This window comes from Nyctereutes procyonoides, unplaced genomic scaffold, assembly GCF_905146905.1.
Source record: "Nyctereutes procyonoides isolate TBG_1078 unplaced genomic scaffold, NYPRO_anot_genome, whole genome shotgun sequence".
Classification (NCBI taxonomy): Eukaryota; Metazoa; Chordata; class Mammalia; order Carnivora; family Canidae; genus Nyctereutes; species Nyctereutes procyonoides.
The window spans coordinates 18,434,321-18,459,400 of NW_026575132.1; the positions used below are offsets into that span (position 1 = coordinate 18,434,321).

The following is a 25,080-nucleotide window of genomic DNA, read 5'->3' on the forward strand; positions in this document are numbered from 1 at the left end:
TTGGCTTTTATTTGTCCTATGTTACAGATTATAGGCTATCCTCAGACTAGCCACTGCAGAAAGTGCAGCTTAAATCTATCAGCAATGCAGGAGGAAAGAAGAAAAAAAAAAGCATTTTACTGATCATATTCATGCATGAAAGGGAGAATTATTACTATGTTGGTTTCCCTAGTTTCCAAGATATGAGCGCAAAATTTTAATGTAACAAAAGATAAGGAAAGTTTGACCTTTTTAAATTAAAATGTCCTACTAGTTGTGAAACAAAAACAAAAACAAAAACCTGGTAGTCCTTCATAGCCGCTTTAAATCTCCTTTTTTTTCCATCATGCTTCAAGGTATATAATAGAATTAAAACTCAAATGCCATGGAAAGTCTGGTTGGTAGTTTTTCTGCCAAATAAACAACTGTTATTTGGTTTATTTTGTGGGAAGTATCCCTTTTCACATTGCTCACAGTAAAATTTATAGACCAAAGAATATGAGATAATTTCTGTAATGTTTTCATTTAGGGCTTATTATCTAAGGGATTTTTGTTGTCAGTGAATATTTCCCATCAGACATTTAATTCAAGTTAGGAAGCATTTCCTGAGTTCTTACTCCATGCAAGATGCTGGGAGAATAAAACAGTGAATAAGATGTAGATGTTTGTTACACATTATCTGCAGTTGGTAAGTTCAGAATACATAAATGGAACCAAATGTAAAATGAATTCAACTGAGGTGAAAGTTAAAATACAGGGCATCCCTGGGTGGCTCGGTGGTTTAGCACCTGGCTTTGGCCCAGGGCGTGATCCTGGAGATCTGGGATTGAATCCCACATCAGGCTCCCTGCATAGAGCCTGCTTCTTCCTCTGCCTATGTCTCTGTCTCTCTGTGTCTCTCATGAATAAATAAATAAAATCTTTAAAAAAAAAAAAGAAAGAAAGAAAGTTAAAATACAGTATTTATGGGGTGCCTGGGTTGGCTCAATGATTGAGCATCTGCCTTTGGCTCAGGTGATGACCCCGGGGTCCTGGGATCAGGTCCCGCAGGACTCTGCTTGTGTCTCTGCCTCTCTCTGTGTCTCTTGTGAATAAATAAATTAAATAAATTAAATCTTAAAAAAACAACAACAACAGTGTTTATATACAGGTGCTTTGAGAATGTAGAAGAATAGGGTTAGGGAATAGGGTTAGGGCTATGTCAGTTATTCCATTGAAAAATGATGATGTTTTCACTTAATTAAGGTGAATTTTAATAATATAAAATATTAAAAACCACAAATTTTGACTGAACACAGTTATGTACTCCTTAATTATTATAAGATATGTTTTTTTCTTTTATGGATTATATTCCGTATACCATTATGTATAGTGTGCTTAAAAATAATTAAAATTTATGGTGAGTTACTTATAGAACTAGTTATTTTTATGCCAATTATAAAATATATAATACTTTAAAATTGTATTAAATATTCTAGAAATGTTTTCCTAATTTGATAGTACTATAAAATATTTTATTTCTGGCAGTCTCTCTCATGCTTGGGCAAGCAAGTCTATGACCATATTGTGTAATCCTTCAAATACCAGTATGCCTTGCAGGTTGCCTATCTGAATTGGACTAACATTTTATTTATCTCTGCTCTTGAGAATCTTCCCTACTTCTAATTAAATTTGGGGCCGCATGAAAGGTTATCTGTTTGGCTTTAGCGATTTTTGAATATGTATCTTGTCACACAATTGACATGAAGGTTTACCAAACTGACATGAATGGGAATTTGGGTCTATTTAAAGAATCATGGAAATTTACTGAAGGCAGCATTACCACTGTTATTATTTTAAATTGAAGACCAAAAATGCATAGCAATCTATTATTCCGTGGAAAGATTCAAAGACAGTGTTTATCCACTGAAAATAACTGGTTAGGCTTGAAGGCAATTTAAGTTTAGTTCTGACTTGTAACTTGTCCAAACCAAATCACCACATGGTCTTTCTAATTGATTAGTGTACAGTCAGCTATAAAGACTGTGGGAAGACACATTGAATTTGTCATGGGGAATTCAGACTCCACCTACATTCAGAATCTGAATCTGTCAGTATTCATTATGATTCTGAAGGTTTTATTAATATTAATACTTGGTTATAAAGAAAGCCAACCTGTCTTGGATTGTGACTGATAACCCATTTAGAAATAGTTCTGTTTTTGTGTTAATGTATGTCTGGCTTCCCTTCATTTGTTTTTTATTCTAAAGAACATCTGTATAAAAGCAGGATTTTATTAAGGAAGGGTCTATATGCTCCTTCCACATATTCCTCAGTTTAATATTATGGTCCAGAGCAGGTGCAGACAATTTCCTTATCAGTCTCAGCAAATAAAACTAAATTCCATATGTGATAAAAGACTGACCTAATATTGTTAAAGACTCATTATATCAAAACCATGGAGAAAAGGAGAGAAAGAGAGAGAGAAAAAAAAAAAAACAGTAGCAACACCTACATTTGAGCAGTATACTTCCTTATATGTTTTGTTCCTAAGTCTTTTCTGAAAAATATTCCATTTCTATGTGTGTTTCAAATTCATAATATAGAGACACTTTCTTTAAATACAAGTTCTTAAATGTGCATTGCAGGTCATGGCTATTGGTCGTACCTTTGAGGAGAGTTTCCAGAAAGCCTTAAGAATGTGCCACCCATCTATAGATGGTTTCACCTCCCGCCTCCCAATGAACAAAGAATGGCCATCCAACATAGATCTCAGAAGAGAGCTGGCTGACCCATCCAGCACCCGGATCTATGCCATTGCCAAGGTAATATGTGATAAGGGGCCCAGAGCAACTATTTTCTTCAGAGTACAGCCAACCTGGACTTCAAAGTAAAACTGAAACACAAAGTGGTCATGAATTCAGGGATTTTGGGAAAGAATCCGATTCTCTTTGGTAGTATAATACTGGAGACTTCTGTGGCTTTTTCCAGATTTTTCTATTATTGATCAATTCTATAATTGATTCTATAATTGATCTGCCTTTTTAAAATTTTATTTAAGCCTAGACTTGAGGACACATTGCAGTTTAAAGGATGATCACGTAGATAAAATGTTCCTTCCTTTTACTCTATATCCTATCAATAATACTCTTAAGTAGGTTTGATCATATTGACTTGCCAGTTCCTATCACTCTCATTACTTGTTCCTTGAAAATACATAAATTGTATTTTAGAAGAGAAGATGCATAAAATAGTATCATTTAGTATATGCTACCTCAGACTTTAGAATCTTTATTTGCTTCTTTTTCTATGTTTAAACAACAAGGGCTATAAAGATCTTCCATGATTATAGGCCTCTCTGTGTGATTTTTTTATTGATCTTAACTTTTAGAACAATAAAGCCCCACCTTTCTCACTTCTACCCCCCAGCTCCCTTTTATGCAAATTAAATGCCATATTAATCTCCTTTCATGTTTACTATGTGTAGGGTTTTGAAGTTTCAGCTCATCAGATTTTATAAAAGGTGACTTGGGCAGCTGGGACCTGTCTGGTCAGAAATCCCTGAATGGCTTTTTGACATTTAAGGAAGCTTAGGCATTAATCTGCCAACAGTATCAAACCACACTGGAGCTACAAAACCCTGCTGACCATTTTATATGTGCGTGCATGCATGTGGGATGAGTTGATGAAAATATGAATTCTTCCTTTAAAGAGGAACTCTGTCTTTGTAATTTGCCTTTGTAGCAACAGAAAAATGCTGTGAATGATTTTGAACTCACTGCAGCTTTCATGTCCGTATATTGAGAGTCTGTCCTGCTGAGAGGGGAGAAGGGGAGGGAATGTTTCCTTCGTTGCATATAATGTATACTCTCCTCACCTTTATGGTTTCTAAATGCAGGATATTAAGTTCCATTGAAATTCTGGCAGATGCTAGTGTCTTTTGATGGACATTTCTCAATATTGAGTTTCAAGGTAATAGAGAATTAACATTTTTCAATGGGGAGGGGGGTGATAGTAGTGAAGAGAGCGTATTTCAGAGAGCCGCTTCACCTTCTATATTGTTCTTATTTCAGGCCTTTGTTTAAAAAAGCACTCTACCATATTCATATGTGTAGATGTACATATGATTTTTTGGGGGTGCAGACAAAGGGCAGTAAGTGGATTTTTTCCTTTAGCCTAGTTATCATACTTCTGCCATTTTGAGGAGGATGAAAAAGGGAAGTATTTTCAAGTTCCCAGCAAGGCTGTAAAACTCAAGCAAAGCTCTCATTCTTTTCTAACAGACTTATAAAGGATGAGAATTTGGGGGGAACTGTGTGGAGGTTCTTTCTTGCACAGAGCACTCTATGTACGAGCAAGATTTTCAGAGTCTGAGGTATAAATTATTGTCTGTCAGAATGCCAGCAGAAGGAACTGGTTTCTGTTTGTTAGAGGTCATCATTACTGTTCATTTCCCCAGCAACCAGGAACTTGGTGATTTTGACAAAGAGAGTAAGGGCTGTGGAAGGCTGAAGGGGAAAAGGAATGAAAGGAGTGAGTAAATCTTCACTTGCTTTCATGGTTCTTACAAAAGGGCAAGTTGCTCTGAGGCCTGATTTTTGCTGCAGTCTTATTTCAGGATGACTGGATCATCACCTCTTTTGATCTGGGGAGAACACAGGGCATTATTCTTGATTTGGGAAACATTAGAGTAACCTCAAACTTGTTTGAGTCATTATGAACTTCACTATAGCTGTGTGACATGGCAAAGCTGCAGTGCTTGAAGATGGAAGTCGGAAGATGGGCAGGATCTGGCTTTGGCTTGGACACTGTGGCTGTGACTGTAGTTGTTCTTCGTCATAATGAAATAAGGATTCCAGGATTTTAGGTCCTCTGCCACGGGCAGGGTGATGAGTGTGTGTGACTGTATGAAAACTTCCTCTGGTCTGTCAAAAGTCTCACTAACTTAAGGTTCTATCCCCCTCACAGTATTGATGGCCAACAGCGAATGGTGCCTTTAATCACTTGGAAAATGAGACAGAATATTAAGTCCTCGGAAACCTGGCTATATATAGGGAGAATTAAACAAAAGAAACATAAATAGACTTATAAAATGAATATGCCTTTGAGTATTATCGTTATATGTCATTTTATGCTAGTCAACAGAATTATAAGCTGTGCTGTCTCTCGACACAGTCATTATCTCTCTGGTGCTAAAATCAGTGAGAGTTTAAAGAAAATTAATCTCCTTGGGTTGAAACAGAGTAGCAGAATTACTAGTTACCCACATTTCCTAATGGGTCTTAAAAATACAATGTGCCATCTCTAGAATATGTGGTCTTGAAGTATTATCTGATTACCAATTTTCATGGAGTACAAATATATATCTAAAGATAGTAAAGAAGAAGGGTGAACATCTTTTGAATATCAAGGTTTGGGTTTTGAGTGTTTATCTCCTCTTTCCATTGCCTTTTTTTACTCAGCTTAATGACCCATAGTTGTAATTTTACTTCTGAGAAATTGCTAAAGTAAGCTTGAGGAAAAAGCTGAGCTGCCTATCAGAACAGAAGTTATTACTACACTGTTTTGGAATATATTAGGATTTTGTAAAGTGCCTGTCTTAGCACAAAAGTCCTAGTAACCAATTTCAAAATAATTGTTTGAAGTCCTCTCTGAGGAAATATTCTAAAGAAATAACTCTAAGACAGATTTGATCCATAAGTTCTCACTAACTGGTTTGTGTGAGTGTGGAATGAGGTAATAAAAGTATGGTATTTGCCAAAGAGTAATTATCCAAAATACAAGTTAAATAATCATTATATTGATTCTAGATTTTCCTACCAATTTGCCTTAACTGTAGTCTCAAGAGGTAGTCTTTAATTCCAAAGAGATGTACCAAGTTTAGGACATAATTGGGAACATGGTTATATAAAAAGCAGGGAAGCAGAGCCTGTTAGGGGGATTTTTCTGAGCACACACTACTCTGATTAACTCAAGCCACCTCCTTGGTATGCCATTTGTGGATATAGTTGGCAGCATTGGTAGGTTTATTGAGAGGAACATCAATGATATGATATCAGTTCCATTCTCAGTCTCTAGCCGCAGGTTCTCTGAATAATGTGGAGAGGAATGGCTGCTATATGTTTTCAACCAAATAAGACATTTATAAAATGTTTGCCAAAGAAACCATCTCATCTCCTTTTGGCAGGCCTTGGAAGACAACATGTCCCTTGATGAGATTATGCAGCTCACATCCATTGACAAGTGGTTTTTGTATAAGATGCAGGACATTTTAAAAATGGAAAAGACACTGAAAGGGCTCAACAGGTAAGGCAGTGTTCCTCTGATTCATCCCAGATACCTTCTCTGCAGCTTTTGTCTTCCTCTTACCCTTACGCATTTGGCCAAAATTCTGATTCAATGAAGGAAATAGTGCCAAGGTCAGTAAGCAGTAGCCATAGCCACAAGAAATGGTATTTTAGTTGCTTACATTTTGAGAGGCATCCCTTGATATTTTTAACCGTCTTGCACCATTGCTGTCAAACATAGTGAGATTTTTATTAGGTCTTTTGAAGTCATAAAAATTGGTGTACATCTATGAATTCATGTGCTATTTAACTTACCTAAATCAAAACTCTATCAATCAATAGTCAAATAAATAATATTTCTATTTTCTATAATATTTCTAAGTTCTGAAGTCAGTTTTTCTCTTTTAATATCAACCTACATATTGCTGTATATTGATGAGCAAATGTATTCCTCTTGCATTCTACTGATATTTTTAACATTGGGACTTCCAGTTCAGCATACAAATAAGCCACATTCAAGTTTCTGTTAATAGATTCTTTACCTCTCACTAATTTACATTTTTATCTCCTTCATGGCCAATTATTTTTAAAATTTCATTTAGTGTTCAGAATATTCTGATAATGTCAGTGCTTTAAAATCTACTTTTTTATTTTTCATGGGAAGACCATTTGTTGGGGCACCTCAGGCTTATGTAATCACAGATAGGTTCTAAACATGGATCTTTGATAAGAGGAACATTTATTACCAATCTAGGGGAGAGACTATAATCCTCTTTATCTTCTCCCCTTTAAGAAGGTTCTGAAATGCATGATTATTGGAAAGAAGTCTCACCTACAAGCCCAGGCGCATGTTTAGAGGCGAAAATGTTTTGTCTGTGTAAATTATTGCCAAATGATTAGAGAAAACGTAAAGATATTAATCACATAAAATGTTGTTGAAGACAGTGGAAGTTCTCAAAGCCTACGTCTGTGGCATATAATTGGATTACTATGTTTACCTAATCAAGATGCACAAAGCGTGGGCAATAATAACATTTGCTTTTCTTTGAGCAAAATGAGATTCTTTTTCATCTATTGAACAGTTGCCCACAGTAAATGCTTGGTTTTGAAAATGGGAGATTCCAATTTGCCAAAAATGAAACTAGCTGTGGTTGCTTACAAGTCATCCTTTCTAGTGATCACATAAAATGAACAGTAGATAGCAAATAACGTTAAGAATTGAGCCTATACATTCATCTTAGAATTTTGCTGACTTGAGGTTTCCTTTTTTTGGTTTATGAGGCCAGCAGAACTTCCATGTTGAATTATAGTCTGTTCTACTGTTTCCAGTTTCAGACAACTGATTTTGGATGCCTGTGAAACCACTCCAATTAAACCACATGAGGGTGCTAGAAACTTGCAGTATGCCAATAGTAGCAGTAGGAGAGAACTGGGGTGAAAAATAGCAGATGTTTTTGTGATTTAGATTTTCACTTGATATACATTCTGATTTGGGGGCAAATTCTATGTTTTTAAAAATATTTTACTTATTTATTCATGAGAGACACACACATACACACAGAGAAGCAGAGACACAGACAGAGGAAGAAGCAGGATTCACGCAGGGAGCCCGATGTGGGACTTGATCCTGGGACTCCAGGATCATGACCTGGGCTGAAGGCAGCGCTAAGCCACTGAGCCATCCAGGGATCCCCAAATTCTATGTTTTAATTGAATAGTTTTGTTACAACCAGAAAGCAGGTTGAGATTCTAACTAAGCAAGTGTATATTGATGGTGAAAAGGTCCTTGGAGGATTAGACCCACTTACTGTTAACAAATCACTTATAATATCTTTCTGACTTCCACATGCTGTTACATTTATTCACTGATAATATAACATTTTTAGTTTCTATTTTCTGGCATCAGCATATTTGTAAATAGAGATATTTTGTATTTTTCATAATGACCAACATTTATAAAACTTTTAATAATTTAAGAGTTTAAAAAATTATACTTTAAAGTTATCTTTTGTTTCAAGAACTCAACAGGTGATCTATGGTGTTAGTAAACCTAAACCCTGAACTCATTATTTTCTGAATGATACTTTACTGTTTAATTCTTTCTGTTTTTTTTTTCTTTTGAGCGTCCTAGATGTACACATACAATTTGATGATGATTATTATTTAGAGGTGTTAAATTTAAAAAAGAAGGAATAGATGGCTGCTGAAGCTACCTGTCTAAATCATTGTATGATGCGTAAAGATATGAAGTTGAGTGGACGTCACAGCTGATAGATTTAAGTGTGTAGGACTTGAGTTTTGTTATTCTATTTTGGTTATCTTCACCATTACCCTGGATTATGATGTCATATTAACATATTTCTTGGGAACCCTGGGTGGCGCAGCGGTTTAGTGCCTGCCTTTGGCCCAGGGCGCGATCCTGGAGACTTGGGATCGAGTCCCACGTCGGGCTCCCGGTGCATGGAGCCTGCTTCTCCCTCTGCCTGTGTCTCTGCCTCTCTCTCTCTCTCTCTTTGTGTGTGACTATCATAAATAAATAAAAAAAATAAAAAAATATTTCTCAGCCTCTAAATATCCAAGGAGGCTTAATTATCGAGGCAGATACTCCTCCAACAGTAATAATAACTCTTTATTAGCAGTTGGCATTATATAGCTGAATTATGCATTGCCAGTTTGCATTACATTTATCTGTGCTTAACTTTGTTTCAAAATATCAACTGTTTTAGCATTTGGAAAGGCTGGCTTTCAATGTAGGCCTAGAAGGTGTACCTACTTATTTGGTGTGATAATTTGGTCCCCAAATTCTCTTGCTTCAACATATCTCTGGTGCCAATGTGCCCAGATCCCTTTGCACTTTCCTCATAAAAGTCCCTGGGAAAGTAGGCGATGGGGATCTCAGCTGGGAGAAGAGGAGAAACTTAGAGAGGGAACAAAGTATAGAATGCTAGAGTTTCACTATGCTAGAGTGAACCAAGTTTCACTTGATTCTTTTCCTGTGTGTTGGAAAGAGTGCAGGCTATGGAGCTAGTCTGGTTCCCCACTGTGGAATCATGGGCCCGTCACCTCCCTTACTTCTCTGGCCTTATATTCTTTCTGCTAACGTTTGCTTTATAGTTTTGTTGTGAAGCTTAAACAGTATGAATGTAAAGGACACCTAGCACATGATGAGTGCACAAGATTTTCCCCCTGAAAACGAAAATACTACGTTTTATAATGAAAAGTATTTTGGGATTTCAGATATATACATTTAAAGACTGTTTTTCAGAGTCACTTAACTTTCTTAATTTTCTTTATGATGTACTGTCACTGATTTTAATACCAGACCTATTTTTTTAAAAGAAGCAATGATAGCAAATAATACAAATGCTATTCTTACCAAAAGATCAATAATATTCCATTATGCTAATGAACAAAAATTCCTACTCTACAGTTGTTAATCATGCTAAAATTCTCCTAAAAATCCAATAAACATGTTCACTAGCAGAAAATGAGAATATCATTCATATTGATGGCCAGTCTATGACTTATATTTACATATAGTCATCTAAGATGAAGTTCAGAATTTGACTCCTAAAGGGAATATACCTATGTATTGAGTATATATGTAAATATCCATAGATTGGAGTGGGGAAAACAAAACAATGTTTGTAATGAAGTTGGCATTATGGAAATAACTGATGAGTTTTCCATGTCTGTGAGAAAGTGAAAATCACAGAAATTCTTTTTCTTGAAGGGTGGAGATGAACATGTGTCATGCTGAGGATGATATATGAAAGCCTGTCCTAGTCCAGGGCAATGAGACATTAGACCAGTGTTAGAATAATTGACTCAGCATCCTGGCTGCAAGTGCTTGCTCCCATCAGAACTCAGTTTGCCATCTCCAATACATGAGCATAGCAATGGTAGCCCTCGGGAGACTTCCAGAGCGATAGCCATTCTTACCAACTCAGGTGATAACCATTATTCAGACAGCTTCAACAAAAAATTTCTCTTCCCCACTTGAGTTCACTGACTTTCTCCTTTTCCTCTTAAATTGTTTATTGCTGCCCAAGGGCATGCTAGGAAAGTTGATGGTTCTAGGCAGTTCCCCAAATTTATAAGCTGGTGTAGTAGCTTTAATCGACCTAGAGTGATAACATATTTTACAGTGAATTTCTTTAAGTTTTGAAAAGTTTCTCTTTACTCAATGTGATGTGTAGGATTCCAATGCTTGTTATGTGTATGCACTGGGATTTAGATGTTTAATCTATTGACTTCACATTACTGGATCACTTTGCAAGAAGTTTAAGAAAAGTTGAGTCTGTCAGAATTTTTAATGAAGCTAAAACGTTTGCATAAACTCTATCCATTGGCTTTCACAACTGAGCTTCCCACATTTTAATGTCTATTTTCCCCATACTCCTTCATCTTACCAACACCAACTCTTTCACACATAATGCTTCTCCCATATAGAATTTTCATAAATACTCACTATAAGAAAAAATATGCTTATTTTGATCTATTAAAAATTACAAAAACCTCACCTGTAATCCTTTCCTCCATTAGCATATAGATAGATTCAATTTTGATCATGCAAATAAATCTGACCCGGAGGGCAAAAGTACAAGTACCATAAATCAAATAAATCAAATGTCAAATGTCTTCATCAGCTGGATTCTCCTGATATAGCTGATTCCCTAAGGTAACAAAAGAATGGATTTAGAATGATATCTTTTAATACAGAAACCTGAATTTTAATTCAATCAAACAATTCTGAATGACTGCCAAGTATGAGATAATAATCACAAAATTTATTGACTACATATCAGTCACTGTTCTATTATTTAATTTTTACCACAACCTAAAGAAATTAGTATTATCTTGATTTAATAGATGCAAGCTAAGGTGCTGAGATATTTAGCAACTTCTTTGCTATTACATACTAATAAATGACAGATGTAAGATCAAACCTGAGCAGGACTCCAGAGCTTAGGATATTTGATATTTTACCCCTGTGCTATATGTATATATTTATTCACACATATAGTTGTATACATGTATGGCGAAGGATGTGGAAAGGTGAATCAAATAACATCTGAGGGAAATAAAGTTATATATAGTAGACACTTTCAATATAGTAATGGTAATCAACAAAGGGATATCAGTCCCATCACCAGAGATCTAGCACACATAAAGTTTTCAACTATGTTACTCATTAATAGACAAGCACAGGTATAAGGATCTCTCAGTTGAACCCCTTTTGCAATAAGTGAGGAAGGAAGTCAACTATAATAAAGCTGGTTTATGAGCAGAGACTATTTCAGGACATCACACCCCAAACATTTTTATTTACAATATCAGGTTGGATTAGCAACCAATTTAGATTTTAGATTGAAAGACAACAATGATACTTAAAAAATGACAGCATGAATAGGCAAGAAAAAGAACCGTGAGGCTGCTAATTACCAGCTTTGAGCATCTGTTTATTTTCTACCTGTGTCTTTTTAATTTATTTCCTTGTTTTATTTTTTGGAGGCTTTAGCTATTACTGATTGGCATTTCAAAAGGAATCTGTTTTCGTCCAATTTAGCTATTTAAAAATAAGGGATATGACCGTTACCATATAGTTTATACCACAAACACATAGGAGGCTAAGATTTGGATCTATTTATCTATTAATTGTTGATATAAATTTAATTTACTGTGGATTAATGTACAAATTATTCAGAAATTGCTTTTGTCCAATATTCTATAGGCTTCATTTTTTTTATTATTTTAATTCTGATGATATTCTCTTCCTCCTTCACTGCCACTTACTGCTATATTCAATGTAGTGAAAAAGTAAAGTACCCTTTTGAAGGGCCCAATTTTCATCTGAACATCGCTATGTTCAATATGATAAACTGTGTCCATTGGTGAGTGCTGAAAAATCATAGGTGTGCCTATTGCTTAGGAAAACAATCTAGGGCAAATCCGGTGAGTTCCACTTGGGCATTCAAGTGCTAAATTGAGCTCAGTAAAGTTGGCCATTTCCCTGCAGCCACAAACTTCTGGCAGATGTAATAATGCAGGTGTCACCTTAGCTGGAACACTCCCTTTGAATGTCCTCTCCTACACATGTTAGTTTCTATTGACTTTTTATTTAACTTGCTCATGAGGCATGGCAAAACCAGACAAGAACATTTTGTGCTTATATTTGATTAAAGTTTTTTTTGGGAAAAGTGTCTTCTAAAAGTTGTTAAAACTTAGATATAAGACAGAAAAATGTCTGTACTTTGCTTTCTAATAATAGTTTATACTTTCTGAAAGAGAAAAACCTCTAATAATGAAAAACTTTAGTCTTTAAAGGGTATTCAATATAGAAATAATTTAGGGAAAGATATATATATGTATATATATTTCCTTATATATAACATATAATTGCATGTTATAATTTTGATGATACTCTACTATGGATATATTTTTGTGATACCATTAGTTGTTTAATATATGAATGATGGAATGTTGATGGTTGGATGCTTTAGTGGAGCCCATTGATTTGATTCACAGACAATGGGTTATATGTCCTCTGACCTCACTGCCAACTCACGATATTTCTGAGTCTCAGTTTCACTCTAGTTAAAAAAAACGACACAAAAAAACAAACTCCATTCATATTTTACTGGGAAGCCATGCAACTAAGATGAATATATAACATATTACCTGCAAAATAACTAAGTCCAGAGGAGAACAATTTTATCAGTTACTACATATTATCATTTTATGGCTTTAGTTTTCATACCCTAAACCACTTATCTAATAAACCTCTTTAAGAGTACCAAAAATTGAAGCTTACGTGAAAAAGTTTTTTTTTTTTTCTATTTGAAAGAAGAGTTTTACTGTGGGAATTTCTGTGCCTCTGTGAACTAATGACAAAAATACATTTTATTTTTAATTTATGTTCCATGTAATAAAATATTTTAGGTAATGCCATAGATTTAATAGGCCTCCATTAATTTTTTAACTAATAATTTATTGAATCAGATAGAATATAAAAGCTTACATCAAATATTTAATGTTCTGAGACTCTTCTTTGAATTCACTATTTAAATAGTGTTTACAAATGTGCATTTTGAAAGTGTAAGAGAGAATTTGATTCTAGCATGGGCAAGATAAATGTTTTACTCAAAATGTACAGAGTGATACTTAGATAATTTGTAAAATGGATTATATATATTTTGTGTATTGATTCTTAAATATTTGATAGTTCAAAATCTCAGTTGACTTAAAATAACATATACTCATAATTTGCATGTCTCTATTAATAGTCAATAATAGAACAGATTATCCCTATGTCAATATCTCTGATTTCAGCATGATGAGTTATGTATTTACTTGATGGCATTTCTCTTTATTAGAGACTCTTATTGGACCGCATGATATTTGTTCATCTATACAATCATTAATATTTATTGAGTACCTGCTATGCTCAAGGCATGGTTCTAGGTTCAATGCCATTTGTCGATGGATAATTGTTAGTCATTAACCTGCCTTCATTGGATTTATAATCTATTTTTGAAGATTAAATATACGCAGGTGGCTATACAGAAGAGATACTCTTAACGGACCAACTAGAGGCAGGAACACAAAGCCAGGAAAATTAAATGGAGGTTAAAAACAAAAGCTCTAAGACCTCTGCATATGTTATCTCACATAAATGTTAATTTAAGAGTTCCTAGAAAGCGTGCATATTTTATAAATAAAACAATGACTCAGATGTTTAAGTAAACTTTTCAAAGTTCCAGAGGTAGTGCATGTTGGATCCAGGATTTAAGGTCAGGATTTGTGAAATCCAAGGACAGCATATATCCCTTGAATATATCCCTAAATATATCCTTCGATATATCCCAGTGCCAGGGGAACCAAGGAAAGAGAGATTTCCAAAACAGAATACTTAAAATATAAAGACACTTTCAACATCATTGCATGATTTAGGGAGAGTAGAGAGGGAGAGAATTGAGCAAGTCCACCAAATGTGATGATCAGGGGAGGAAGGAACAGGAACTAGACTGTAAGGACTGAATATGCAAGAAGAAAGGAAGCTGGTAAATGGATGAATTTTACTTAGGAAGCAACGAATCGTGTTTGCTCTTATTTTGTTATATTTCTGCTATGTTTCATAAAAGTGAGAATCTTACTCTAAAGAAATTAAGTCTAGGGATCCCTGGGTGGCGCAGCGGTTTGGTGCCTGCCTTTGGCCCAGGGCGCGATCCTGGAGACTCGGGATCGAGTCCCACATTGGGCTCCCGGTGCATGGAGCCTGCTTCTCCCTCTGCCTATGTCTCTGCCTCTCTCTCTCTCTCTCTCTCTCTCTCTCTCTCTCTCTGACTATCATAAATAAATAAAAATAAAAAAATAAAAATAAATAAAAAAAGAAATTAAGTCTATGAACAGAAATTAAAGTGGATATTATCTACCTATTGTTCAGTGTAGGTAGTAGTTGGAACCACATAGTTTCATTTCAAGGTTCTATAATTATTTGATGCATGTTGGTACCATCCTCCAATTAAATTGTAAATTCCTTAGGGCAAATTCCAAATATCATAATGTCTTAATAGACTTTAATTATAAGTCTTAAGAGTTTTGCCAATTTGTGTGAATACAGAATAAAGTTCGCTATGCTAAAGCATAGCATCAGCTCTGAAACAGATAATAATGGCTTCCAATTCTTTATTGAACATATATTTTCTTGGGCATTGGCACAGTGTCTTCCATCAAGCAAACATTCAGAAATATTTGTGTAATAGTATGTCCATTACATAAAGATATATTCTCGGTAGAAAATGAAAATCAGAATTTCTTAGTCATGGCAAAGAAGGGAAATTAGAGTAGGAAAAACATGCATTTATAATTCCTGGTTGCTTCAAGAGACCCACAAAATGATTACCCAAAAAATATATATCCAAGATATAAACTCACTATGTTGGAAGACACTGTAAATCACTATCTTTACATTTTCATTTTTTAAGTGGCTATATATCTACTGATTAGGTAGGAAGACTTTGAATAAGATGTTCTCTAATAAAAGGGGATTTATCTAATTGTTTTATATTATCAAATGGAGATTTATACACACTGGAAGCATTATAATACCTATATGTACATTATAAAATCTCTACTGCCTGTTGACAAGCCAAAATTCTTTCTATTTCTGATTAAAAACAAAAAAACTATCCAAGTTTTCAAACTTGCACATTTTCTTGAAAGTTCTTGTGAGAAATATTCAAAAGTATTTACAACTATATGAAGGTTCTATTTTAATTAACCAAGTGAGGAAGTTTGAGGCAAAAAATATATACTTATATTATTTATGATACAGAGATCCATATTTCTCTGGTGACCTTAAGGTGAATTTCTGCCATAATAGAGGTAGAAAATATTACTCTTCTATTTTTGTAGATGGTGAAACTGAGTCACGTTGAGGTGTGTGTGTCAGACTGTATGTCACAGCAGTCAGAGGAAAGCAAGGAATCTAGCCCAGGGCTTCTGCCTGCAGTTCTAGTCACTAACCCTTTTCAAATGCTTCTTTTTAGAGATATGACTTTTAAATCAGACAGCTGGAGATCAGTTCCTCCTTAGCTGTCAAGTTGTGAGCTGTGTGTTTTCCTGCCTGAATTGTTGACCTCACTTAGAGCAGAAGCATTGTAAGAGATGTGCCCTTCTCTAGAACTCTTGGGGAGGAAACACAGGGACCTGGCAGGGAGAAAGTCATGGCAGGTAACTTTTAAAAGATGTAAACAAAATTCTCAAGGATATGGAGAGCTGGGATAAGGGGTTTCCTTTTACATTTTGCCATCTTTCAAATAGAAGACCGTCTACATCCATGCATACACACACATACATATTTTTTTTCTTTAAATAAGATGCAAATACCTATCCTCCATGTTAATGCAAGCTGGTAAAGATTTCCTGAAGTGTACAATGGAAATTACATTTATACAAAACAGTCTGCCTCAGCTGTAGTTAACAGAAGCTGGATAATCACTCACTGACCCCCAGAATTTTTTTCACCTGTTCATTCATATCTGAAACATTTCTATGGAGGCATAGAGGCTCTGAGTCAGCCCATGGAGGTGAGGTGCATGATTTCCTTCCTGAGGAGCATAAGGTAACTTAGGCCATGCTCCCCAACAAGTGTTGAAAATGCTTGTGTGCATATGCTGTCCAGAAGATCAGTTGTAATTTGCAGGGAGTACAGAGTACCTTGGGCCTCATTACCTCAAGGTATAGCCGCAGGAATGTTCCAGAGGGGGGAAAGGTCTGAGGAATGCTGAGGTGCAGGGGCCCATTTGAGATGACATACCAGTTTTGTTCTGAATAACTCTGCCTTTGCTTCTCCCCCTTCTGTTTCTCTTTCTCCCCTCTTGTGCCAGGTCTTCCCTTTCTTCCTTATCCCCTGGGGTCCACATTTAGGAAGTATTTATTACTGGTTTGGTATTGTGCCACACACTTCTTATGTCTACCATTTTATCTGATTGATGTGATTCCTTTTTTCCCAGCAGAGTTGGTGCCTGACTCTAGATTTGGCCAGTGATATTTCCCTATGGTTGGAATGGGCAGTCAGGCACTATTTGTCAATTAAATATAATGATAATAATGCAATCAGTATTAACATAGCTGTGGTGATATTACAAATATTGCCTCAAACCCTATCCTACCACCTACTCTTTAGCCGATGGGCTGATTTAATTGACCATCCTTTGCTTTAGGCAACTTGAAGGGAGAGCTACTCAATTTGCTCTTGAGTATAATAGTCATTAATGTGAAGTAAATGAGAATTTTTGCCATCCATGGGTGTTCATGTTTATTTTTCTGTCTTCTTCTGAAAAACACTCAGTGATAAAGATGTTTTGTTTCCTTGGAGGAAGTAGTCCTCAAATTAACATAGATCTAAGGTGATATGTCATCAGACATTTAAAACTAGAATTTTTTGACATCCTCCTAGAAATGACTTTCAATTTTACCCCCTTTAGGAAAGGCTTACATTTGCTCATTCAAGAACTAAAAAAATTGGTTAAAAATTATTCCTTTCATATGTTCCATTTGGCAAGAAAAAATCTATGTAGCGGTTATTGGTAGATAGGCTTCAGTTCAGGAATTTATTTTAATAAGATTCTGAGTAATGGTTTCTAGAGGTCAAAGAAAGTTCTATATTGAAAGTTATACATTTATTGCTTGGAACAACACATCTGATAGGTGGAAAACTACTCTGTGAAAACACGACTTTCTTTAAACAAAGATAATGGAGAGGTTTTAAAATACAGGACTTCCAGATAAGTTTATTTGGGAAATAACAGATTTTAAAACATCAAAGAATACTCATTTAATCTCAATTTTCTACTAAGGCCTTACATAGCATTTATTTTTATCTTTTGTATTTAAATTCTGGACATATAAGAAACTTGTATTTATGGGAAAAACCAGGCTTTTGCTTACTGAATACATCTTAATTATTGGGGAAGGATCTATTGAACGGATTTAAAATTATAAGTAAATGTATTGATCAGAAGTAAGAGAAGCAGTATTCTATAGTATGCACTTTGCCCTTTAGTTCAATCTGATCAGGTGAAAGCTGTACTAATCAGTAAAAACATGCTCTTTTGAATGTGATGGAACACTTTCTTATACACTAATAGACAGGACTTACTACAGTGACAGGGTGCCTTTTGTTTGTTTTTCATCATTACCAAACCCATGGCAGAGAAAAAGAGAGTCACAGCATTTTCTTTTCTTTTTTTAAAAGATTTTATTTATTTATTTGAGAAAGAGAGAGCAGGGAGGAGAGGGATAAGCAGACTTCCTGTGAGCAAGGAGCCCGACGTGAGGCTCGATCCCAGAATCCTGGGATCATGACCTGAGCCAAAGGCAGATGCTTAGCTGACTGAGCCACCCAGGTACCCCAAGAGCCACAGCCTTTTCAACTAGGAATCACTGAGATACAAAATGTGATTTATTATAGTTGAAAAATTACAATTAACCTCTAGTAGGTCATTTTCTCCATTATCATTACTTGGTATTCATAGAATGTAATCATGATATTATAATCAGTAGTATATAAGTGGTCTTATCAGATTGAAAGTAATACAATATTTCTGGATTATTGGAATCAGTAAAGATTGCTAAAAAAATGAAGGTAAAATTCATAAACTAAGAATTGCCTACTTAAAAATGTCTACAGTATCAATTGCTCATAAGCTTTTCCTCTTTGACTCTGTTTTTAGTAGTCTTTAGTAGACTTTCAGTTATCATCCCTTGAAAATCAATACTTGTAATATTGTAGCATATTATCACAATAGCGCTAAGTGGACCTATATCCTAATATATAATTTTCATGCTGATGTGCTTTCACATGGACCTTGGATCTGGGGTACTGTTTGTCCTGTGGATGAGAGGTAAAGATCAAGGTGTTCTTCAATTCCTCCAAAGACCTCACTGCTGTATAGTAACAAAGCATTGCGCTTTGAGAGATGAAGAGAAAATGGTGGTATTTACCCAATTGCCTAGGTTTCATCCTTTGCTTTTCTAAACTCAACTGCTATTTTTGAAGAATGTCTTTTGCATTTCTCTTAAGGAAAAGGGTAGCCACCTATCTCCTTGAAAGAAAAGATGAGAAGACAAATAACTTTTCCCCTGATTGCATTATTGGGATCGTGGCATGGTCTTGAACCTGTGACATGCCAAAAATAATCTGTGAAGCCTTGCAAAAGTCAGAGGAGAGGGCTGATGGGGTGTCTCGGGACAGAGAACATGTATCTTCCTCGGTTCTCTGTGCTTATTAAAGCAGGGGTCACTACTGAGCATCAGGTCCTAGTGTTTTTCTCAGCTTCTGCCTTTTAGGGGATTTTTAAAAAGAAGATAATAGTAAAATCATAAGCCCATCCCATAATTGTAGGCCAAGTGCAGTGCTCATTTTCACATTAGAGATTGTGCAATCTGGAGGGAAATTTGTTTAGTATTACTTGTGAGTTGGTGGATCAGATAAAAGCCAGTCAAGTGGAAGAGAGGACTGTGTGAAGTGTGCTGGCTCCCCTGGTAATTGCGATGCTGCAGGCGCTCCTCCAGTTAATAGATTTCCCCGGCTCCTCTATGCCAGGTGAAAATTTCCTCATTAAGGGGAATTTATTCCATTTCCTTTTATCATTTATTATTGAAGACTAAGTGTGAGTGGAGGAAGTTTCAGAGATGACAGGATAGAATTTTAAACAACAACAACTACCAAATCTACACTGGAAGTCGGAGAGAGACAGGAGAAAGGCTCGTATGGTTTATAAAACCAGAGAACACACGAGAGACTTCCCGCTGGAGAAGCTGAGCCATGCTGTCTAACCGTTAAAAGATTATGGCAGAGTGTGTAAAAGTCTGATGGTCTGTTTTGAAGGTGTTTTTCCCCCCTCCCCAAAATTTCAGACCTGTCATTTTGTGCTGCTAAGTAGAGAGGAGCTGAAGATCATGAAAAGGCCAGCATCACAGCTACTTGGTGCTTCTTTGTGTTACTGTTTAGATCCTTTTATGCCACGATAGAAGTGTAACCTTTGCAGAGTTTGCCCTTGAACTCTGAAGGCATGGAAAGGAGGTGGGGAGAAAAAATCATGTATATGATATAAGCCTGTTTTGGAGGATGCAGTGAAGATCAACAGACACATACTAGTACACACAAATACATACTGAATCACAGGAGGAGAATTTATTGTACATATTTTAAAACTGTGTGCTCTTTGGGCAATATGCTCCATTCAGCTGATCACATTCTTGCTTGGTATAATGCTCCCTAGATTTACAATACAATATAAATGGAGCATTCCCTACTGAGGCTTCAAAAGGCAGTTTTGAATTACAAATTCAGCACTTATATTTCTTTAATAATTATTCTATTTGAGTTTGTTCCAAATTAAGGTTTTTATTTTCCTTTGGAAAAATAAAAAAAAATTACATCCCTGTCCCTAAAAGAAGCTTTCATCCAACTTGATTTTGTTAAAAAAAAAAAAAAAAAAAAAGTCTCCCTCTGGTGGAAGTTCTTTTTAGCAGAAAAAATGGAGGACAGCCCAATGTGGGCAGATAAAGATGAGGAGGAGCATGTACCTGAATCTCTACATTGTTAAATGAGCTTTATGTTCACTTAAGATTATTCATTTTGCATTTGACTCTGAAGAGGTTTAACCTTATCTAAATCACTGGCCCAAAGCTAATGGATCGTATCTTCAAACTGTCTCTTCTTTTATTTTATTATAATGGGACTCAAAATAAAACTTTGTATCAGAACACGTAGGGAATAAAGTCAATTTTCTTCCCTATGTAGTGACATGCCAGCCAGCTTCATGTTATGCAAAAACAGTAGAGAGAGTGGATGAGAGAAATAAAGAGAGAGGCAACCTGTTTCTTGTCTTGGAGGTTGGGGTACCCCACAGAATTAAAGTAGCACTGAATGTAGGGAGGGATCTAACTTATCCATGTCTTTGTAATTATGGTGCTGGGTCAGAATTAACATGTATTTTGTCAGTGAGGAAGACTGAAATGCTTTCCACTATTTCATGAACATGCCTACAGAGTAGAAATTAATAACCAGAGAGATTATAAATAAAATACTATAGAAGATACATCACTTTGAACTTCTTTGATCATACCTACCCAATATTTGCATTCATATTAAAATAGATGAACATGATTATATTCACATGCCAGTCCAACTTAATACATCCTGATTTTCAAGATGTTTATAAAAATGTCATATCGTGATATTGATCTAGCTATTTGAATATTGAGCAAAAGTTAAAAAACTGTTTTGGGCTCACCAAGAAAATATTCTAGGAACCAGCTTGTGAGCTCAAAACATGCACTCTGCAAATCTGGCTTGATACATCTGTTTTGGAAATCTCACCCGATATGAATTGAGGAGGTGCCTATGGGGAAATAGTTTTTCAGCCCCCTCCTGAAAGTCTATCATTTGTGATTCATTATTCTGTGTTCCTGTTGCTCTTCTCAGGCGTCCCCTTTAAATAACGAAAACTCTCTGGGGTGGGGATGCTATGGGGAACAGTAATGATTGAGTTAGTCTTAGTGACAGATAGCTGATTTTTGCCACCAAAAATCAGCACAGAATTAATTCACTTTACTTTTTTTTATGCATGAGACCAAGTCTATCAGTCAGTCTTCCTTTTTCTTTCTTTTTTATTTGCTTGTTGGTAAGAGTCCAATTTTATTTGGTGAGTGGCGGAGGAAGACTTTGCATATTTGCTGAAGATGTCTTTAAATGCTCTATTGGACTCTTTTGGTGGAAAATAATAGGAGGAATTATGCATATTTCAGCAATAGAAAAGACTGCATTGCTGAATGTGGACAAAACAAATGCAAATTTATTTCAACCCTAATAGAAATGTGAGGAATCTAAATGGTTTCTTTTTTGTTTGTTTGCTTAATACCATTTTCTATAATTTTCATTTAAAGCAATGTAGCAACCTTTGAAGAATTGACTGATATTCCTTATAAAAAGAAATAAAAATAAATTGTTCAAGGCAAGGAAAAAAAACAGGTAGAGAAACATGACCAATAGAGCTTAAAGATAAATATATGATTACTTCTGGTTATCTTTGGACTTGAAGAACTTGCATTTTTGCTAGTTCATTGTTGTAATAACAGGTGTGATGGCTTTTTTCAAGGCATGTTTCCTAAGTGTGTCTGGATTGCTGCTATTCAGGATTAGGATTTAGTCATGTAAGTTAGTTCGGCTATGACAAAGGAACATAATATGGGTCCTGCCTTAGATAGTTATTGCAATAATAAAGAAATGTCCTACTGAAGATCTGTTTATTTCTGCTTTTTTCTTTTACTGCTATTGCACAATTATGGGAAAATGTCCTAGCAAGTAGCTAGAAAAATCTAAGGGTAAGAATTGGCTTAATGTTATATGTGCAGTATTTCTCCACCTAACTCAAGCTTCATACTTATGTTTTTAACAAAATTACAGATCATAGGGAAAATGTGTAGTCTTTCAGCATGCAGGTGAACGTAATATGATTTGTCTTTCATAAAACTCACAATTAAATATATTTATTTAAAAAGAACATCATGCATAGTTCTAATTTAGAAAACTAGCTTATTTATCAAGCACTTCCACTTTGAGGGTTAATGCACACTTGCATATAAACAAATGAGCAATTGATTTAGGAACATAATTTTGGCAAGAAAAGTGAAAATATACGTTTTCAAAACAAGTAGCAACAAACAAATTCTTCTGCTTTTGTCTCAAATTTTTTCTTTTTTGCAAGACTAAAGGTAAACATTAGAAACTTGGGTGTTTCAAAAGCCCTCAGGAGCTCAGCAGTCATCTCTTGGGTAAGGCCTTTCCAGACTTCCCGTGGCAGCTGGAAGCATTTCCCCTGAGCCACAGTCTTCTCTTGCATAATTTTTCACAGTGCAGGCAAATCTATGGCTATTTATTTGCCTCCTAATGTACTCTGATCTCCCTGAATATAGAGATTCGATATTTTTTCTCTCCATCATTAAAATAGGTAATACAGAAAGAACATAAATAAGATAAAAACAGAAAGGGTCTATCCCTGCCATGCCCATTGTGGTCTCAAATTATTGCGGACGCAGTTGCCCTTGCCTATAGTACATCTGTCAACTCCTTCATCCATATAAAGCCGAACTTTCTTTATGATTCTGTTCTCATCTCTCTACTGCCATAGTATTTTTCAACTACATCCACTCTCATTGTTATCTCTTTTCTCTGACCTCACATTGTACCACATAGCTTATCTCTCTGTAAAATGTTTTGAATCACTCTCTATCATTCCGTTGTCTCAAATATTGTTTTGTATCTTCATGGGCAGCACTCCCAGGTAGAAATTTCTGTGATGATAAAGTATTCTTTAATCTGCACCATCTAATATAGCAACAGTAACCATTGGCCATGCATGGCTATTGAACACTTGAAATATGGCTAGTGCAATTGTGAGTCAAATTTAATTTTAAAAAATTTTCATTAATTAACATTCAAATTGAAATAGTCACATGTGGCTAGTTACTGACATTTTGGACAGTGTAATTCTAGAGCATGAAGCACAGTACTTGGTACACATAGCAAGTGACAGATAATACTTAATAATCAGATTATGTTCAAGAATTTGACAGGAAAATGTGTTGCTCTGGGAGAATGTTTATCAAATACTTGAGAAGATTAAAAAATCAAAATAAGAATAGAAAAAAGAGACATTAAATTTATTGGGAAGAAATAATGAGTTAACTTGAGAGCAGAGGAAATTTAAGTGCCATAAGAAAAGCAAATTGACTAAGAAGACACATAGCTGTAAAAATCCAAACTAATACTGGTATCCAAAATCCAGAGACATGGCTATTAAATATACCAGACTGATTCTCTCTTTTCTAAACTCAGAATATGAATTAATTAAAGAAGATTAAAGAACAGGATGAACAAAATGCAATAGATTCAACTACATTCTGTTAGAATTTCAATTAAAAATGTTTTATTTATTATTAGATCTTCTGAGAACATACTGTTATATTTAAATTTCATGGTATTGACTATCAAACTGTTACAGTTGAATTTTATTGTATTGACTATAGCTTGAAATATTTGGTTAGATATACTTTTACAGAAATACTTTATTCTTCTGTACCTTGGCTCTTTACAAATTATTTCTTTGTACATTTTGAATTCTAGTTACAAGCTGATTTTAATAACTTGTTTTTTCTATTAAAGCTATGGAATTCCAGTTTCCCTTATTCATTTAATAAATATTTATTGAATGTTGTCTGTGGGCTAGCCTGCTAATCTTTGGGAATGATCTAGTAAATGAGCCAAATGTGATCTTTGTCATCGTGGCATATGAATCTAGCAGGAAAAGTCAGGCTGGTCAATAAAAGCTAAGAAACATTACAAATATTGGCAATATTGACATGCTCAGCAGTAGAGTTCCAATTATACTCCTGGCTCCAAGAAAATTAGTCAGTGAAGAGCCTTGGAAGGTCTGTGTGTGAGGGCAGACTGAGATATCTTCATGGATGAAACTTGGCTCTAGTTGACCTATGAAGTCAACTCCAGAGTAACTGGGAGTTGGAGAGCAGTCAGGTAGGTAATAGGAATGTCACAGCATTACAGGTGAGAGAAACAACACAAATACAGTCCACACTGTGGGTGGGAAATAATCACAGAGAACTATCTTGTCAACGTAGACAGATATGTGATATTAGTAAATAGAAGAAGTTTATGCAGAGGGTACCCAGTCTGATACAATGTTGGGATGCCCAGGTGAAGGTGATCCTGAAGATTCTATAAATAAAGACCTAGAGCATAGGTCAGACATTAGAGAAGAAGCTACAGATTTGGGAATTTTTAAAAAAATATTTTATTTATTTATTCACGAGAGATACAGAGAGAGAGAGAGAGAGAGAGAGAGAGAGAGAGAGAGGTAGAGACACAGGCAGAGGGAGAAGCAGGCTCCATGCAGGGAGCCCGACGTGGGACTCAATCCCAGGTCTCCAGGATCACACCCTGGGTGGAAGGCAGCACTAAACCGCTGGGCCACCCGGGCTGCCCAGATTTGGGAATTATTGACTAATTATGTTGCTTGAACCAATGACAGTGGTTAAATCTAGAGGGAGAGAGAAGATAGCCAGACCTTTAGTCTTAAATCTTTAGTCTTAAATCTGGGAACAAAAGAGAGAGCCTTGGAGGGGGGAAAAAACAGTAAATAATTTTTGTGAATTATAAAGTAGAGAGAGAAACAACTTACCAGAGGAAGGTATCTTTAAAGAATAACATCAAGCAGGTCATACGTTGACAAGTTGAAGAGAAGAA

The 25,080-nt window shown here is 35.5% G+C and overlaps 1 protein-coding gene across 1 annotated transcript in view; it reads left to right on the forward strand.

Annotated features, from left to right (window-relative positions):
• CPS1 (carbamoyl-phosphate synthase 1) overlaps positions 1-25,080 on the forward strand; it is a 122,219-nt gene that overhangs the window by 56,079 nt on the left and 41,060 nt on the right. The window contains exons 19-20 of the mRNA XM_055345190.1: positions 2,607-2,783; positions 6,146-6,264. Of these exons, the coding sequence (XP_055201165.1) occupies positions 2,607-2,783; positions 6,146-6,264 (296 nt within the window). The remainder of the gene's footprint in view (positions 1-2,606; positions 2,784-6,145; positions 6,265-25,080) is intronic.